The following is a 20,835-nucleotide window of genomic DNA, read 5'->3' as shown; positions in this document are numbered from 1 at the left end:
ATGACCATTCAACATGCCCTTCATATCTAAAAAATTCCATCTTTCCCGGTATAGATCATTCTGGGACACCCTGTATAATGTCTGAAGTAATAACTAACTTGTACTTACCATTCATTGTGTGGATGCTGACAAAGCTACTACAACCCTCCAAACCAGTCACTGTGAGATTCACTAATGACATACTCCTTTAATTATGGCTATATCTGCATTGTATAATGTCTGAAGTAATAACTAAATTGTACTTACCATTCATTGTGTGGATGCTGACAAAGCTACTACAACCCTCCAAACCAGTCACTGTGAGATTCACTAATGACACACTCCTTTAATTATGGCTATATCTACATTGTATAATGTCTGAAATAATAACTAACTTGTACTTACCATTCATTGAGTGGATGCTGACAAAGCTACTACAACCCTCCAAACCAGTCACTGTGAGATTCACTAATGACATACTCCTTTAATTATGGCTATATCTACATTGTATAATGTCTGAAGTAATAACTAATTTGTACTTACCATTCATTGTGTGGATGCTGACAAAGCTACTACAACCCTCCAAACCAGTCACTGTGAGATTCACTAATGACATACTCCTCTAATTATGGCTATATCTGCATTGTATAATGTCTGAAGTAATAACTAACTTGTACTTACCATTCATTGTGTGGATGCTAACAAAGCTACTACAACCCTCCAAACCAGTCACTGCGAGATTCACTAATGACATACTCCTCTAATTATGGCTATATCTGCATTGTATAATGTCTGAAGTAATAACTAACTTGTACTTACCATTCATTGTGTGGATGCTGACAAAGCTACTACAACCCTCCAAACCAGTCACTGTGAGATTCACTAATGACATACTCCTTTAATTATGGCTATATCTGCATTGTATAATGTCTGAAGTAATAACTAACTTGTACTTACCATTCATTGTGTGGATGCTAACAAAGCTACTACAACCCTCCAAACCAGTCACTGTGAGATTCACTAATGACATACTCCTTTAATTATGGCTATATCTACATTGTATAATGTCTGAAGTAATAACTAACTTGTCACTGTGAGATTCACTAATGACATACTCCTCTAATTATGGCTATATCTACATTGTATAATGTCTGAAATAATAACTAACTTGTACTTACCATTCATTGAGTGGATGCTGACAAAGCTACTACAACCCTCCAAACCAGTCACTGTGAGATTCACTAATGACACACTCCTTTAATTATGGCTATATCTACATTGTATAATGTCTGAAGTAATAACTAACTTGTCACTGTGAGATTCACTAATGACATACTCCTCTAATTATGGCTATATCTACATTGTATAATGTCTGAAATAATAACTAACTTGTACTTACCATTCATTGAGTGGATGCTGACAAAGCTACTACAACCCTCCAAACCAGTCACAGTGAGATTCACTAATGACATACTCCTTTAATTATGGCTATATCTGCATTGAATAATGTCTGAAGTAATAACTAACTTGTACTTACCATTCATTGTGTTGATGCTGACAAAGCTACTACAACCCTCCAAACCAGTCACTGTGAGATTCACTAATGACATACTCCTCTAATTATGGCTATATCTGCATTGTATAATGTCTAAAATAATAACTAACTTCCACTTACCATTCAGTGTGTGGATGCTGACAAAGCTACTACAACCCTCCAAACCAGTCACTGTGAGATTCACTAATGACATACTCCTTTAATTATGGCTATATCTGCATTGTATAATGTCTGAAGTAACAACTTACTTCCACTTACCGTTCATTGCGTGGATGCATAAGAATTCGGTGCAATCCTGCAAACCAGTAATGGTGAGGGGTATTAATGCACCACCATTCTTGGGTATGGCCTTGATGCCATTGTAACGCTCCACAAAGATGATATAGTCACCAAGTAGCGTGATGTCGAATAAGCGTTTAGCCGTACTGAATATCTCATCCTGGACAGTAGTGTCTAGGTTGTATCTTACAATGCGGCCAGCAGCAGATGTCTTGTAGGATCCCACATAAACTATCCTATCTGTAATAATAATATTTTAATAATAATAATAATAATAATAATAATAATAATAATAATAATAATAATAATAATAATAATAATAATAATAATAATAATAATAATAATGATAATAATAATAATAATGATAATGATAAAAATAACAAATACTGGTAATTATGCACAAATCTTAACTTTCATGTGCAAATTATGATTCAAAATTAATGTTTTGTACTCATAGAAAATCACCATTCAAATGTTAACCAATGCTGAATGCTATCTTCGATATCTACTGATAACATTGCCTGCTGATTACATATTTCCTATTATAACAAATTAGTATTTTAAAGTTTTTAATATCAAGTCGACAGTTTTGTTATTACCAATATTGGAAGTAAAACTATCAACTAGCAGCCATGACAGCTGTCAATTACAATAACTGATATGTAGTGTTTTGAATCTTGATGTAGGGTCCAGGCCCATATGCCGGGGTGATGAAATGGAGGGTGGTGGTGGTGCAGGGGCTGCCGTAAAATATATAAAGTCCTAAAAATCCCCATTTGCAAGCGTAACGACCCAGTAAACACAAAACATCATTCGCAAAAGGTTAGGAAAGGTTGCCAGAAAACATTAAAATGTCGGGTTATATAAGGGATGTATAAAGGCTATCAAACGTTTTCACAACATTCAAAAACATTTGTTGATAACCTACTGCAAATATTCTAACATGTTATTTAAGGGTTGACAAAATTATGTGGGAAAAATAACATTTTGAAAACATTAAAAGTATTCTTGTAGTGTATTTTCAAATAAAACTTTTTAAAACGTTTCAATGACCTTTAAAAACCCGTTATTTAATGTAATGAAAACGTTCTTATCTAAACCAAAACCCAAAATATAACATATTTAAATAGTTTTTAAAATATTTCTGTGTTTGCTGGGGAGCCAATTTTTTTTAATGCATTTTTGGTCAAAAAGGTCCTCATATTTGGCCATTTTAGCCACAAAAGTGCCAATTTTTGCCAGCCTTGTATCATATTTCACTAGTTTAGCTTTAAACTGGCAAATTTTGTCGAGCGCTTTGCGCGCATTTGTACCATAAACTTATTCGGTCTCCAAAAGGTGCTGAATTCACTATACCATAACAATGTTTCACACGCCCATCCCCCTCAATATCAAAAAGAAATCTACGCCACTGTTCAGCACCAATTGAGATTAGCTATGGAGCAGGGTGGCAAGTCAGTCCCCCCTCTGCTCAGTCGGCAGATATATTGTGACAACATTTACGATTTGGATCTTCCTTTTGGCCTATTTTAAAACAAAAATTAACCATATTCTAAAAAATGAGAGTAGCTGTTATAACTCCAACCTTTCTATAATGTAAGCCTAAATCATGAAATTATAAATAATATGAGTGCTAGGGCAGCTCATCTGATCCCTGGAAAAAGCATAAAACGTGTGTACTGGATCCAAATTTAAAAAAAAATTAACCAAAAGTTGTAAAAGGCCTGCCCTATGCATCTTCCTTTGGAACGATTCTAGGGCACATTGTCCTCAATTTGTTCATTTTAGAATTGAAATTGCAATTTTTAGGCGCGCTTCGCGCACATTTAGCCCAATACAATAATGTTCTTTTAGTTGCAGATCAGTGGGACGATTTGGAAATTTTGCCTCCTGGCTCTATGACTCCGGTACATCCCCCTTTGATTTTTAGCATTGAAATAGCAAATTTTCGCTCGCTAAGCGCGCACTTTATCAAATTTTCGTGCACCTTTCCCGGTAAAGGAATTCTGGGGACAGCTTGAAAAAAAAATTGGGTTACAGTTGTGGGGTAGAGGGGTGTCTTCTATCTGAAAATCCAGAGGTGGCAATCATGTTGCCATGCATGGGTCATCAAAAGGTAAATCCGGATATATACCAGCACAGTCAGGTATAGGCCTGTGATGCATGAAGGCGGTTCCTCTGCCCAAGTGAAAACTACTGCTGGTCCACCGATATGCAGGGCCCCGTCACATTTTTCACCAAAGTCAGTAAAGACGGATTCAATGCTCAACATCAACATGATCAATCCATGCATGCTTTATAGTAGGCCTAGTCCTAATTGCCAGTCTCAAGTCTTATTAAGTGTCAGTGGACCAGTGTAACAATTTTGCAAATTCAGTTCGAGCCATTTTGTGTTGTTGAAAGCAATGATATAAATAGTGTAAAAATGATGCACCAAATTGGCTTCAATTGGCCCTTTTTTTGCAAATTTTCACAACTTCTGAGGGGTACTTGAACATCCCCCTCAAATACTCCCCCTGCGTTAAACAACTGGCTGTTTTCGCTTCTGTATTAGACACCCGTATGTTTTAAGCAATAACTTAATAATTAGGCCTATAGTAATATGTAATAAATTGTAACTTTTTCTAACTTTTTGTACACAATAATAGTGTCAAAATCGCCCACCAAATGGCTTCAATTAGGCCTTCATTTTGCAAACTTTATAAAGCAATAATTTATACCAAAAGAGTGAAAACTTGTCCACGAATGGCTTCAATTGGGCCGCCATTTCAAACATTTTCGGCTTTTTCAAACTAAAATTTTACACAATAATACGTCGGCCGTATCACATACTGACGTATTTGCAAAATACGCATTTCAAGAAAATCAAACTGGAAAATCTAGCGATTTTCATTTGCTGTATAATCTTGATTCAAATATTATTGTCGATTAAAACTAGGTTAACAGTAGTGCAAATATACCATATTTACAATATATATAATTCACTTATCACTATCAGAGCATAACTTATTCTGCAAAAAATCAATATTAAATAAAATACGTCACTATGTGCAAAGGATTAATGTCAATTTCGCCGTTCAAATAACAAATACGTCGCGTAAATACGTCAGTATGTGAAACAGTTGCGCAAATACGTTAGTATATGGAAAGGACAAAACAGCATTTTTGCCGTGCAATGACAGAGTCGCGCAAATACGTACCGCAAATACGTCAGTATGTGAAACGGCAAATTCTTCAAATTGCAGATACGATATACTGGGCTTGCGCAGTATAGGTGATCGGCAAATACGTCGTTATGTGATGCAGACATTTAAATTAATTAATATCTTACTAATTACGCCACTTTGAGGCATGGTTATTGGTGAATATATAGAGTAGAACATAACAAACTAATATACCAATTTTCTCAAAAGAACATTATTGTATTGGGCTTAAAATGTTTAAAATGTCGAATATGTCAGTATGTGATACGGCCGAGTGCCAAAATGGTCCACCAAATAAGGTCTTCATTTTGCAAAGTTTCTCACTTCTGAGGGGGCACGTCCCCCTCAGACACCCGCCTGCGTCGCGCAAGCGCACCGGGAAGGCAGCTTCGCGGCAATATTGTAAAAAAAAAAAAGCTTCCAGCTGTGATTATAAAGCCCATGTAACCTACAATTGCTTACAGAATGTAGCGTGGAAATAAAATCCCAAATGATACCTAGAATTGGCTTTCACATAAACACATTTTTAAATATCACAACATATGTTGGGCCCCCTTTTCATGGGACACCTCACCCCACCACCCACTATTACAAAAACCCACTACCTATTTATTCCACAACCCTACCAACCACCACCCTTAGTACTCCACCACCCACTCGGTCTCCATCACATTTCACCCTACCCCCACCACCACCTTACTCCCCACCCTACCCCATCATCCACTATTACCCAAACACCATACCCCAATCACCCTACCTATTACACTTATCCCACCACCCACTATTAAACCATCACCCTACCTCATTACCTCTCCACCCTACCACCCTTACTTCACCATCCACTATTACCCCTGCACCATACTCCATAGTCACCCTACCTACGCCACCACCAACTATTTTCCTCAATGCCCTACACCCACGGCCCTGCCATTACCTCACCATCCTACACCACCATCACCTTACACCCACCGCATACCCCATCACCCACTATTACCCTACCACCTATTGCCTGACCACCATACCCTACCCCTACTATTAGAACAATACCCACTATTACCCGATCATCCATTCAACAAACTTACCCCCACCACCCCAAAACCACCATCTATTACCCCACCACCCTACCCCATTATCTTATCATCCTACCACCACTATCCTTTCCCAACATCCATCACTCTTACCCAACACCCACTATTACCCCACCACTTTATCACATAGTCACCCTATCCACCACCCTTACCCAACCACACAGTATTTCCCCACCACTTTATCACATAGTCACCCTATCCACCACTCTTACCCACCACCCACTATTACCCCACCACTTTATCCCATAGTCACCCTATCCATCACTCTTACCAAACCACACAGTATTTCCCCACCACTTTATCACATAGTCACCCTATCCATCACTCTTACCCACCAAACCCACTATTACCCTATCACTTTATCACATAGTCACCCTATCCACCACTCTTACCCACCACACAGTATTACCCCACCACTTTATCACATAGTCACCCTATCCACCACTCTTACCAAGCGAAGATTTTGACACAATTTTTCATCAAGATCGGAGCACATTTAAAATTGTTACCCTTTAGAGGTCAATGCTTGACCTTTGACCTTTTTGGTAATAACTCTAGAACGGCACATCCTAATCCTAGATAGGTAAAACTATACATTTTCTAAATCCATATAACCAGAGGGATACATGTTTGAAATTTGACCCCATGTAAAGTTTAATGACCTTTCCCCCACCCATGGGACAATATTTTATTTTAGGAACGACAAAATTTGTGTACTAGGGACGTTAAAGATTACGAAGAAATAGGTTAGAAAATACATCATCTGGGTGCATGGGAACAATAGCTGAGAACCCCACTACGGAGTGAACTGATCAAGTTCTATAAGACAAGGACACTTTACTCACTTTCTAGCATGTATTAAAGTGTATTGTACTGTATTCGACCTAATTTAGTACCATGGGCACAGCTCGCAGTTTTGGACCTCACGATCTGAGCGAACTGATCAAGTTCTATGTGAGAAGGACACTTTCTATCATGTAAGTGTACTGTATTCGACCTAAATAGTACCATGGGCACAGCTTACAGTTTGGTCATCACGATCCGAGTGAATCAAGTTCTATATGTGATTGGACACGGCGAATCAGCCGTAAATTCGGCCCCGGTCAATTTTGTTTTATTTCGTGTTTAGAAAATATATATCGTAAGCTTTAAAATGGTATATCATTTGACTTCAAATGATATCCAGAAGCGGGTTTATGGTTTGTTGAACTTTTTTCCTTCAACAAAATTATACCTTTTTCGGTTCTACGTGTGACGCTTTTTCCACATTTCTGGTAATAAATATCAAACAGACATAATTGGAGGTCATTACAAATCATCCCCGAGTCAACGAGGTTCAGGAATGTCCTCTCATTGTTAATTGTTGGTTATACATACCTAGACAAAATGCAATGCTTTGTTATCTACCACTTGAACAGGATTTAGCCAAAGCAAACAAAGACAAGAACTATTCTATAGAAATAGATAGAAGCTTATTATCCTCTTTAGCAATAGGATTATTGATTGGTTTAAACGGTGGTTGATCAGACACTTGTCGCAACGAATTGAGATACCTATGAATACGACCGTCACATACATTTTACACTATAACTCAGAATGCAGTTTGCCGAGTTTACGGCTCATTCGACGTGTCCACTCACATATGAGAAGGACACTTTCTATCATGTAAGAGTACTGTATTCCACCTAATTAGTACCATGGGCACAGCTCACACTTTGGTCATTACGATCCGAGTGAACTGATCAAGTTCTATAAGAGAAGGACATTTTCTATCATGTAAGAGTACTGTATTTGACCTAATTAGTACCATGGGCACTTAAGGTTGGTCTTATTCACCTAAGTCCTTTTTTTATCTCAGGAGAAATTGGATATTTTACACAGTTAGTACCTCAAATAAGTTCTCTTACTACATATCATGGATTATGGATAGGGGTATTATGGGGTATATGTAGTAGTATATATAGTAGTATAGCCATGTCTCCTACTAGAGCTATTCTCTTACCATGTTTGTAGTTAATCAAGCCATAGACCAATGTGCTCAAAACTCACTCAGCAGCAATGAGCCAGTTGAAATCCATATTATCTCCCACTTTTGTACGCTTTTTATCGTCCTTTTGAAGGGAAAAATCACATGGCCCAAGACAGCTGGAGGAAACAGCGGGCCGGGGGAGGGGTATACTGGGGTCACATCACAAATTTTTGGGTGGGTGTGCTCCTCCGGTGGTATTTGAGAGCTTTTGACAGCGTGCACGTAAAGGGAGGGGTCGTCTGATTTTGGAGATGCTTACAATCAAAATCAAGGGTCTTTCTTGATATTTTGGCTGAAAATTGCCCGAAAATATAACAGAAATGTGCATAATGAGCAATTTAGGGGTCTTTAGAGCTAAATCAAATCAAGGCTCTTTCGGTGCTCTGTATCGGTAAAATTCAGGGGTCTTTCGGAGGCAGGCATCTTTCCATGGAGCATACCCGTATAGTCATTTGTGTTGATTAAACTCACCAGGACCAAAAAAAAGTACTAAAAAGGCTACTAAAGTGTCTTGGAAATTTGATGATCATACCTAGCATGGAGGACAGGCCTGGGCAAAAAAACCCTTTTTTCTAATAATTTCTCCGCAAGGGTCATTTATGTCGACAAATTGTTCGCAAATCCACAGCAGGGTTGCAAATATACCATATGTCACTCGGAGTGCGACAATTTGTAAAGATAAATTTATCACAGGTATTTTTCTATTAATTTGGCCATTCGTCTGCATATTACCAAAAATAACGCATTTGGGCCACCGTTTCTCCGTGAACGTCATTTATGTTTACAAATTGTTCGCAAATCCACCACAGGGTTGCAAATATACCATACGTCACTCGGAGTGCGACAATGTGTACAGATAAATTTATCACAGGTATTTTCTATTAATTTAACCATTCGTCCGCATATTACCACATATAACCCATTTTGGGCCACCGTTTCTCCGCGAACGTCATTTATGTCGACAAATTGTTCGCAAATCCACCGGTTAGTTTTAAGGATATAATACATGGCATAAAATATGATAATTTATCAAAATATATTTATAACGAACGCTTTTGTGGATATTTGCCAATACAATATACATCTGACATGTACATGGTATATGATTTATGTCTTCAGTAGGAATTCAGCTGAGACTAGTCTCTGGTTGTAGTAAGCTACAAATTTCAAATGTTTGTGGACTTGTTCTCATTGCTTACCTGTGTTTTCACATCATATTTTGTGGCCAAAATGATTACAAATGTGTAAATTTGCAATCATTTTGTCGTGTGTACGGCGAACGTTGTGCTACTACTTCAATAGTGAAACAGACATATTCCCGTATGACAATCCCGTATTTGATTGACACCAAATTTCTCCAACATGGCGGATGTCGAATGCTATTTTACGTACCCTTATCAGCAAAAATACAGCTGATTTAGCCAAAGGAACATGGGGTCATCGGTTATATATATTCCTAGCATATTGACCTAACACCACAGCTACTTGGTTTTTCACAATATACTAGTAATAAAATAAGAAAATCAGTAAGCTTAACCTGAGACCAATATACCTAGGGGAAACCGGGGCAAAGTGGAACAATTTTTTTTGTCCAGCCCAATCAGGATTACGAAGGAAGGCAAGGCAAAACTTAAGGTTTACAAGATACATATTTGGTGCATACGCACCAATATGAACCTCGCGCCAATCGGGCAGTCTTCACGTACCAGAGGTAAAGTTTGAAATATCGCACGACTCTGGGATATTTGGTTAAAAAAATAGAGGGTTAAGTGCACAAAGTACAAAAAAGTAAGGGGTATGAAGGAAATCTTTACATGGAATGATCCCATGTTATTCCATCTTTGTCAATTCCATGCTTGCCTATTGGTTTGCTTGTTAAAAATATAGTAAACCAGGAACTTGTCGCTGTGTGCACTGGAGCAAGATGGGAGTCAGATAGCCAGCTCCCACGCAAGTTTCTTGGTATTATAACACTATGCAACAATAGGCATTAGTCCTTGCATAAACACTCATTATTTGCGGTTGGTTAAATCAGGGATATGAGACAAATCATAAAGCTTGTTAAACACAATGGTTTACTGTTTAGTATCCTCTGCCATTATAAAACATTTATACAGTTGTAAAATTCTAACACTCTAAACATTAATATTAATAAATAATAGTGACATTGATGAAGCCTCTTAAAACAGTATTTTACTGAAAACCACCTCACCACGCTGTCTATCCAGTGTTATAAATAAGGACTATATGGGGTAATATTATATATTATATGGTACGGTATTTTAAAATATTAAGATTTCTGAAGGTTTAAGTTTTATGTTTATCAGAGCTTTCAATTCTAATAATTATGCTTGTAGAATACCCTATGTAGGTTTATATCTGCATGTTGTCAACTCATTTGTATAATGAAACATGATATTAGATTCCATTAACCTGTTAATCCTCGGTTATTATATTTGTAATTTGAGATTATTATGACCATGACACTATATTAAAAGAGCCATTCCATGCCAACTCAAAGGATGTGCACCGCAGCACCTCTTCAATTTTTTTTCTTTTTCTGTGTGGTGGTAGATATTAATAAGAAAGTAAAATCCTGAAAATTTGAGCTTCATACTCTGTTTCGTTTTCCCGTGGCATCAATTTGAAATTTAGGGGGGTCAGCGTAAAAAATGTGTCGCAACGCGAAAGACGATGTTTGGAGGTCCATAAATGTATAAAGAGAACCCCCAACAACTTTGAAAAGTATGTATCCTGGAAAAGTATGTATCCTGGGGTACGTTTTTGTGTAGAATTCAAATATGGCATCAGAAAACTTATGACTTCTTTACTTTAAAAGATATGGGGCCCTCAAAATGCAACTTCGTCCATCCAGGACCAACTTCGGGGGGTCAGAACTCCAAAAGCAAAAAAATTTTTGTCCATTTTTTTACCAGTCAGAGTCCTTTGGTATGACATTACTCTTATCCCATATTGAGCCTATTAGAATACTTGGAGATGCGATATTACCCATGCAAAACTCCAATTGTCCATTTTTTGTACATTTTGACCCCCCTGAAAACCAATGTCAGACATTTTGCCCCACCATCAACTTGTTAGAAAAGTACATTCCTGAAGGTCTTAAGATAATCCCATAACAACTCTGGCCATTTATGAGATTTATGATATTTTGGCACAATAGCATAGTACAATAGAGTAAAACCACAACCTTGATGAGCCAGCTCCCATCCTTATTCCATCTTCACAGACATGTGATCAGGGGCGTAGCCATCTTTTGTGGTGGGGGGGGGGAGGGGGCAAAATAAAATAAAATGGTATTTTACACTATTTTCGCCCATTATCCGGCTAAAAAAAGGACTTTATTGTTACAATGTGTGCGCGTAGCGCGGACAATTTTTTGTATTTTACACTATTTTGGCCCTGAATTTTGCTAGAAAAGGGGCTCCTTGCCCTTTTCTTTTCCTTTGCCCTCCTGATTTTCTCTTTCATTTTTTGTCAGAGGGCACTTTTTCTTTCATTTTTTTGTCAGGGGCACTCTGCCCCCCCCCCCGCTGGCTACGCTACTGCATGGGATACATATAACATATAATTCTAATAGTAAAAAGATGGAATGAAACATCGGACACAGACACATACTCCATCTTTTGCATGGAATTGCTCCATGCAAAGATGGGAGGGATTTCCTTCATATCCCTAACTATATCTCATTAACCAATGATCCTACAGATATGCGACCACTGACTTTTTGTTCCTTATGACCGGAGGCAAAGTTTGACATATCGCACGACTCTGTGGTATATTTGGCTAAAAAGATAGAGGGTTAACTGCATGAGTGTGATGTTCTTATTATATACATGAGCTTGGCGATTGAGTGCCTCATATACAACAGTTAATGGGGGTATTCTGCTTTGCCCCGTGTTCCACTTTGACCCGGTCTCCCCTAAATATTTGTCTCATGCTTAACTATTTAGGTGCCGTTCACAAAAAAAATCCGACATTTTTTAAAGGCGGGTGGTGCAGGCCCTCTACATTACTCGTTGACTGCCGATAAAACGCCCAATAAAGACTTAGTCACCGGACCGCGCCGGCCAGTTAAAGTACATGCCCTATCACACCACTCCACACCATACATAAATTCTCCCAGTCACATTTCCCAAATATGAAATTAAAAAAAGTCAAATTTTAATTTAGTTCTTTTAAAGTTTGGCAGAGGCGGGGTTCGAACTCACGGCGCAACGCTTAGTACTCTATGAACCTAGCGCCTTAGACCACTCTGCCACTTGTCTTGTTGTTATTCATCTGAAACTTATTTAAAAATATAATCGCAACTTCAACATAGGCCTACCACGTGACAAGCAAAGGCAGAAAACGTATTATATTTTGGAATTTTATCTGCTTAAAACATTAATGTGTATTATAATAGAGCTACCGTTATTTATATTGTTGAATTCTCAAGCGCATCATTTCGAATTGGGTTTGGAAGATACATTCTCCTAAAGCCCGATACTGACTCCACCTGTACATTTTAATTTCATCGCGCGATGCTGAGATATTTGAAAAGCATCGCAGCATCGCATACCGCTGCGAAGTGGAGTCAGGATCGGGCTTAATTCGAACCACCAGCATCCATGGTTCGATGTAGAGAGTCTTTCCTATTCAGAGGAAATACACACCTTATTGCCTTTTAACAATAACCAATGACACTAGCACGTAATTCCAGTCAAGCACCAATCTTTAATCCTATTGTTGAAGAGGATAATAAGCTTATACTTATGTATAGTATTATTAAAAAGCTTAAGTCTTTGTTTGGCTAAATCCTGTTCAAGTGGTGGGTTAACCAACAATTAACAATGAGAGGACATTCCTGAACCTCGTTCAGTTGGGGATGATTTGAAGTGTCCGCCAATTATGACCATTTGATATTTAATACAGCTCAACTGATCGTACTTTTCCTACATTCGACCTTGCATGATTTTTGAGTTGACACAGTCATGAAAATAACTATAGATACTTGACAGACCATTAGTAGCCCAGTTCTGAACCTTTTCATTGATCATTCATAACAATAGGTATCTGATGGATCAGTGAAGATAAGAAGGGATTATAATATATCCGTAACCTTGATATTATAGTACATCTCGAGGAAAAAGTGCAATGGACATGTTTTCATTTTATGTTTCAAATATCCCGCGCATGAAAATTGAGTATTTAACCCAAAATGGAAAATGGAACAATTTATTGGAAATCTGTTTAACAGATTTTTTTGACATCTTTTTCTGCACTGTATTATACCTAAATTAGGAAATTTTATAAATATTCAAAGAAAATATAGGTCATCCAAAAATTTAGATTTTTACACATTTTGGGGAAAAATAAGCAAAAATATCAAAATCTGTTTAACAGCTTCATTCATCAAGTCATAACAAACGGCCTACATGCTTAATTTCTAATAAAATATTGAAATTGTGAAAAATATAGGTATTTATTGATTTTCATGTTTTTTCTTGCAAATATGCTAATAATATGCAAATTATGAAATTGCAAAATAAAGTTTCTACATAGCATACATCTTTCAAGTGTGATGTTCAAAATGACAGACATCAAAAAGAGATTCGATGAAATGTAAAGGTGTAGTAATAATTTTCGCATGGACTGTCTGGTCAGGAAAAGTACGGTAATTTGAGCTGTACCAGCAATGTGGAAAAAAAGAAATAATGTAGTGCCAACATAATGTACCCTTTTACGTAAGGAGCAAAGTTCAACAAGTTATAACTCCGCTTCTGCAGTACGAATGTCAGCGGCGAATGTCAGGTTATTATTTCCCAGTCTTGAAAAAAAAATTGCAGGCAGAGGTGGGAATCGATCTCGGTACCTCCCGGTTAAAAAGCACTGTGCAAAACCACTAAGCCAACTAAATATCTGTTGTGAGATGCTTGACATTAATCTTTGATATTGCTTAATGGAACAAATCGCGGAATTAAATCAGTAATAAAAGAAGTAGATTCTTATTTAGCGGCCAAATTGGATAAAAGGGGAAATATTTGTCCCTGCTCTAAAGAAAATATAGGTTAGAAAATTATCAAATACATTTAAATTAAAAATTGAGATTTTATATTTATTTATTTCACGAGGCGGCATTATCACAGACAAACACTGTATACGCTAAAAACTCGACCCTCATTACTAGATGATGGCATAGCTCAGTGTTAGAGCATCAGACTGGTAATGTCAATATCGTTAGTTCGAATCCGCCCGTCAGCAATGGTTATTATGATTTTAATGCTACGCTACAATTTGTTCAATTTTTTGTTCGTTTATTTATTTATTTATTTATTTATTTATTTAAATAATTTGATATATTTGAAAGGGGTATTTGAGCAATTTGAAATTTTTGCCACCGTATAATCCTATGGGGTCATTTTGAACCCACCCCCTCCCAAATTGCCAACATTAACGCACAACACCTATGAGTTTAAGGCGTCAGATTATAGGAATAAAGACCAAACGAACATATTCTTGTTTATGCCATAATATTGTAGTCTTTCAACCCTTTCACAACTTCAGCTGTGTAACTTACAAAAATTCCCGCTGAAAAGTGGTTCTTTTAATTTTAGAAAATAAATGAAAAATCGCTCTGGACTTTTAGTAATGATTATACTGTAGCCGATCACAGACTATTTTACTATAGACTACTGTGACGTCATTGCCAGACAGTTTGTCTGTATTATGGCTATTGTTCCTTATGTTCGGGCTTTATGTTATGTTCAGGGGCCGTGTTTTAAAACTCCCGCCTCATCGCAATAAGGCATAGGACAGTGTACTGATCGCATTCAGTCAAGCACATTCCAGACCAATCCCTTTTCGCCTCATTAAATATGTGTCACATTAGGTCAGGGACGCTATTTATAATAGTTTGAATCCTTTATTTCAGGTCAATAGATAAAAGAGATGCATTGAATTGAATCAACACAGGTGTTGCTCTAGATATTATCGTCAAAGCTGCTATAGAAGATTTCACATAGGAGGCGGCTCTTGCGCATTCATAGCGCTCAAAATTTCATCAATCCTGTTGTACGCTTTATCTTGCTGAGTGCAAGGGCTGGTAATTTTTCCTCTCATGGTTATTACGCGTTTTTGTGACGGTTAGTTTGGTCACATTTTACCATGTTGGTGTGCTTGCTTTTATCATGCTGTAGGCCCTACTAATAATATGTCGGCCCTTTTGTATGCAATTGTATTATTTGGTTTAATTTGAAATTGTATCATAATCCGGGACCTCCGATTTCATCCTGCTTTCGAAATCGGCGATAAGTTGTCAAAACTAACTTCACCCAATGGAATTTGGGGAACTGCTGAGATAATATTGGTGATGATGTCACAATCTAACAGCGGATAGGTGTGCGCCGTGTTCGGCAGCAACCGGCCTAGTTGATTAGACCTGATTCTGATGATTCATCAGCGGGTAGCGAAATTATAGCGCTTAAAAAAAATCATGCATTATATAAATCTAACATGAATTTAATTTTGTATATATATTTTCAGGGCCGGATTTACCTTTTTGGGGGCCCTGGGCAAGGCCAAAATTCGGAGGCCCCAAACTCACCGCGGGGAAGGCATGTGCACTCAAGTAACCAGGTTTTGGTTGGGGGGGGTGGGGCAACAATAAGATGGGTTTTACAAAGACATTAGCGCAATGATCAGTGCATGATGGTTAGTAGTAGAGATATAGCTTCATGTTCAGTGTAATCAAATGAAATACTAGGCCTATTATAGCTGCATATCATAAAATCTTGGAAAATGGTATCGCCTATCGCAAACCACCATATATGTCGTAGGTTTGAACTGCTAGTAGAAAAATCTAGTGTCATACATCTACGACTTGGCTTGAAATAAGGCGAGGCTGACGCCATTACCAGTTTTGGGAATATAGCCCACTGTTCGGTGAGCAAACTTGTGCTAAAATGTAAGTAAATGACTAAAATCGGATTACTGGAATAATACCAAACAGCAACGGACATTGAGTTAAGACAATGTGAGAAGTTTGGGGTATGTACAACATTTCCTTGTTATAAAAAAAACAGCCCAAAAGCTGTCCAAAATTACACTTTTATCACAAGGCGATATATCTCGAAACTAAATTTTGAGAGGGCCTACGCTGATTCTTTTAATTCTAGTTTAAAATATATTCGTCACCTGCAGTCTGATATGGTATCTATGGTTTCATCAAATTCTTGGGAACTAATGTGGATGGTATTTTGGTTAAAAAAACCGATACTGTTAGAAATATCGGTATTTATCCAAGCGACATTTCTATTGTGTAAAATGCATTGGAAATTGTCGGCTAAAGAGTGCATAAATAAAAATCGCGAACATTAATATCAACAATAACTATCTACATTCCAAGCGGAAACGCTTTTCAAAAACATACCTTTTTTCGGGCAATCGCTGAAACCGAAATATGCAATTCTAGGCCATCTGTAAAAAAGTGCGTGAGCGTTAATGACTATGAACTTGGGTCACCGAAACAAAATATTTATATTGGTGTCAGGCCTTTCAAATTGATACAATAATTAGCCCCCCAATAATGGCTTTCATTTTAACCGTTATTTGTTAAACTGCGATTTTTACTTTTTTTAGAAATCAATGAACGTATCAAAAAACTTTTTGTAGATCGCTTAAAAATTGCACCATCCCTTAAATCATACATAATGATCAGTACGTCCATCAGTGCATTCATTTGGGAATGTGTAGGGACTGCTACATTATATACACTTGTAGGCCTATGTTGCTGTTGGTGTATAAGTAATGGGCCTTGCAATTGAAATGCCTGAAGCTTTTAATCCGATATTCAGATTATCTATTTGTTTTTCATGAATTGGAAGACATTCTTTGATGTATTACTGAGCTCAATGATCTGAAATTACTGGAATGTGAGGTCAGCATAGTATTTTATGAACAGAAAGTATAGAGGCCCTGCATGCAATTATCGATTGGCTCCAAACAAAGGATTTGAGCCGGTGTCCTTCACCGTAGTTATGGCGGAGTGCAGTCCATTCAATCAAATGTTGTCATCAACCTATTTGATTGCAATCATGCTTTTGTTGAATGCATTTGAGTAGTCCGCCATATTTACGGGATGATATGTCACATGCAAGGCCTCTATTCTCCAAATTCATTTCCTAATTTATGTGAGAATGATACAATAATGACATGATGAACATAGTCATTGATGCATCAGTTTTAAAATAGACTAGGCGGTTACCATATTTGGCGGTTCTCGGCTGGGCGCGAATACCAGGCTGATGGTGACATGCCCATACGACAGTTTTTACTAATTTGACCTCACATGACCCCTGGAACATCGAACCTACATCTCCAGGAATGTCTACAGATAGGAGGAGAATAAGGGTGAGGTAACCCTGACAGAAACCTCAATCGACAACACGCCCTGCCAGCGCGTCGATTTATGGCAAAAAACCTTCATGATTATGGAAAGTAGCAAAACTAGAGGCCGTAGAGCCCATGGCCAGAATGGGCACAGCTATCAACCATACAGAAGCTGTAAATTGCCTAGTCATAACGCTCAACATGACGTCTTGAAGCCAAAGCCTAACGGAAACTTCAAGATTGAGACGGGAAAAATGGCTGGACAAAAGTTGAACATTTGTACTTATAATACAAGGACTCTGAGAACAGAGGAAGTGTTTGAAACACTGTTGGATGAACTACAAGAATTCAAATGGGATATCATTGGATTAGCAGAAACCAAGAGAGAAGAACAGGGGATTGTTGAACTACAGGGAGGAATGTGGTTGTATAATCATGGTAAAACTGAAGAGGACACAGAAGCAAAAGGAATTGGATTTCTTGTACATCCAAAACTTACCGATTATGTCACAGAAATAAAAAGCTACTCCAACAGAGTAGCTGCACTGAACCTTCACTTGACAGGAAAAGACCAAATAAGCATCATCCAAGTGTATGAGCCCACTAGCGAGTACGATGATGAGACAGTAGAAATATTCTATGAAGACGTGAGTAAGGCAATAGAAGCCAACAAAGGAAAGTATACCATTGTAATGGGCGATTTTAATGCCAAAGTAGGAGAATGCCAACCAGATGAAGAGGCCATCATGGGAAAATTTGGTTATGGACAGAGAAATAAAAGAGGTGAAATGCTACTGGAATTTGCAGCACAGCATAAGCTGGTTATAGGCAACACATTCTTCAAGAAAAATAAAAACCGCTATTGGACATGGGAAAGCCCTGATGGACACACCAGAAACCAAATAGACTTTATTCTCAGTAGCCAAAAGGGAATTATCCAGGACTGTGGAGTTATCACAAATGTAGATATAGGAAGTGATCACAGAATGGTGAGGGCTAAACTTCATATCAGCAAAAGACTAGCCAGGCTTAAATTTATCAGAAATGAAAAGAAAAGCAAGATTAACATCCTACGACTAAGAGAGAAGAGGTCAGAATTCCAGTTGGAATTGAACAATCGCTTTGAGGGACTAGACATTGAAGAGTTGGATATAGACCAAACATACCAAACTATATCCAGCACTGTGATGGAAGTGGCAGCAGAAGTAGCTCCACAAGAGAAGAGGAGGAAGCAAACAACTGAGGAGGACAAAGAGATTGAGGCCCTGGACAGAAGGAGGAAAGAATTAAGAGAAATTATCGACAAATCAATACCTGAAAAGAGCGAATACAGGGAGCTCTTCAAAACTGTGAGGAAAAAACGTAGACAGAGGAGCAGAAAGAAGAGAAAAGAACAAATAGAAATCATTCTCAAAAGTGGAAGAGGACCTCAGCATATTGCAAAGCTGAACCGGAAGAAATCAAGAATGCACCAAATGAGACAAAAAGATGGTATCTTAACAAATGACAGGCAAGAGATACTTAATGTATGCGCAGACTTTTATCAAGACCTGTATAGCTCCAAATCAAATGAGGCAAAACCAAATACAATATCACCAGACATATCAGCCATCCCAAGTATAACACAAAAAGAAGTGGAAATGGCGGTAAAGGAGATGAAAGACAGCAAAGCACCAGGAACAGATGACATTACTAGTGATATTATCAAGATTGGAGGAGAGGGATTACTCAACATTTAGTTGGACTCTATAACCAAATACTGGATGAAAAAAGGATACCAGTTTGCTGGAAAGAGGCAAAAGTGATCCTCCTTTTCAAGAAAGGTGAAAAAACAGACATCAAAAACTACAGACCTATCAGCCTGTTATCACATGTTTACAAAATTTTCACAAGGATAATACAGAACAGAATTAAAGGAGTGCTTGATGAAAACCAACCAAGAGAACAGGCAGGCTTCAGAAGTGGATATTCAACAGTAGACCATCTGCATGCCATCAACCAACTTATTGAGAAGGCAAATGAATATAATTTGAAGCTATGCATTGGATATATAGACTATGAGAAGGCCTTTGACTCAGTGGAACATAAAGACCTCTTTACAGCACTACGTAAAGTTGAGTCAACGAAGGTTATGTCCAAATTCTCGAGGACATATACACAAATGCCACAGCCAAAATCCACATTGAAAACGATGTTTCAAAAACAATCCAAATTCAGCGTGGTGTGAGACAGGGAGACACAATATCCCCAAAATATTCACTACAGCAATGGAAGATATATTCAGAAAGCTGAACCTACAGGAGAGAGGGATCAACATAGATGGCGAGAAGCTAACAGATCTGAGATTCGCAGATGATGTAGCTTTGGTGACAAGATCAGTAAAGGATATGGAGGTCCAGTTAAATGATCTGAATAAAGGAAGTAAAAAGATTGGACTGAACATACACAAGGGCAAAACAAAATATATGACAAACTACCAGTCAGAGGATGTCATTGAAGTTGAAGGCGATGTTATCGAAAAGGTGGATGGTTACAAATATCTCGGCCAAACAGTGAAGATGGAGGACAACACCGGGGAAGAAGCTTTGATCAGAATAAAGGCAGGTTGGAGTTGCTTTGGAAGATTCAAGGACATTCTATGTGACAAAAAGTTACCAGTGTATCTGAGAAGTAGAATGTTCAACCAGTGTGTATTGCCAACAATGACATATGGGGCAGAAACATGGACAACAACAAAGTACCTGGAACAGAAATTACAAACAGCCCAAAGAGCAATGGAAAGGAAGATGCTTCACATTACCTTAAGGGATAAAATTAAGAACACTGAAATAAGACGTCAAACTCAAGTCAAAGACATTATGGTGAAACTCAAAGAAGCGAAATGGAGATGGGCAGGTCACCTTGCACGAAGGGAAGATAACAGATGGACTAAACGGCTTACAGAATGGCAACCAAGAACAGGGAAAAGATCAAGAGGAAACAGAAGAGGAGGTGGCGTGATGACATTACTGCCTACATGGGACCTACATGGACAAGAAATGCAAGAGACAGAGAACAGTGGAAGAATCATGAAGAGGGCTACGTCCAACAATGGTCGAACACAGCCTGGTGAGGTGAGGTGAGGTGAGACCCCTGGCGACCCCAAAATGACCTTCCAAAAATTTGGCTCTAAATGTTGACTGTACCCACCAAGTTTCATGCCCATACGACAGTTTTTAGTAAGTTGACCTCAGATGACCCCTGGGTGACCTTGGATGACCCCAAAATGACCTAAACTTATAACTCTAAATGTTGACTGTACCCACCAAGTTTCAT

At 38.0% G+C, this 20,835-nt stretch overlaps 1 protein-coding gene across 1 annotated transcript; it reads left to right on the top strand.

The window, feature by feature from the left end:
• The first annotated feature begins 17,621 nt into the window (after nt 1-17,621).
• On the top strand, nt 17,622-19,259 carry LOC140144642 (uncharacterized). The gene has a single exon (XM_072166456.1). It carries the CDS (start codon nt 17,622-17,624, stop codon nt 19,257-19,259), a length of 1,638 nt encoding a protein of 545 aa, XP_072022557.1.
• The last annotated feature ends 1,576 nt before the right edge of the window (nt 19,260-20,835 follow it).

This window comes from Amphiura filiformis, unplaced genomic scaffold, assembly GCF_039555335.1.
Source record: "Amphiura filiformis unplaced genomic scaffold, Afil_fr2py scaffold_69, whole genome shotgun sequence".
NCBI classification, from domain to species: domain Eukaryota; kingdom Metazoa; phylum Echinodermata; class Ophiuroidea; order Amphilepidida; family Amphiuridae; genus Amphiura; species Amphiura filiformis.
Note: the sequence above shows the minus strand (reverse complement) of the source record. Positions and strands in the feature narration are given on the sequence as shown.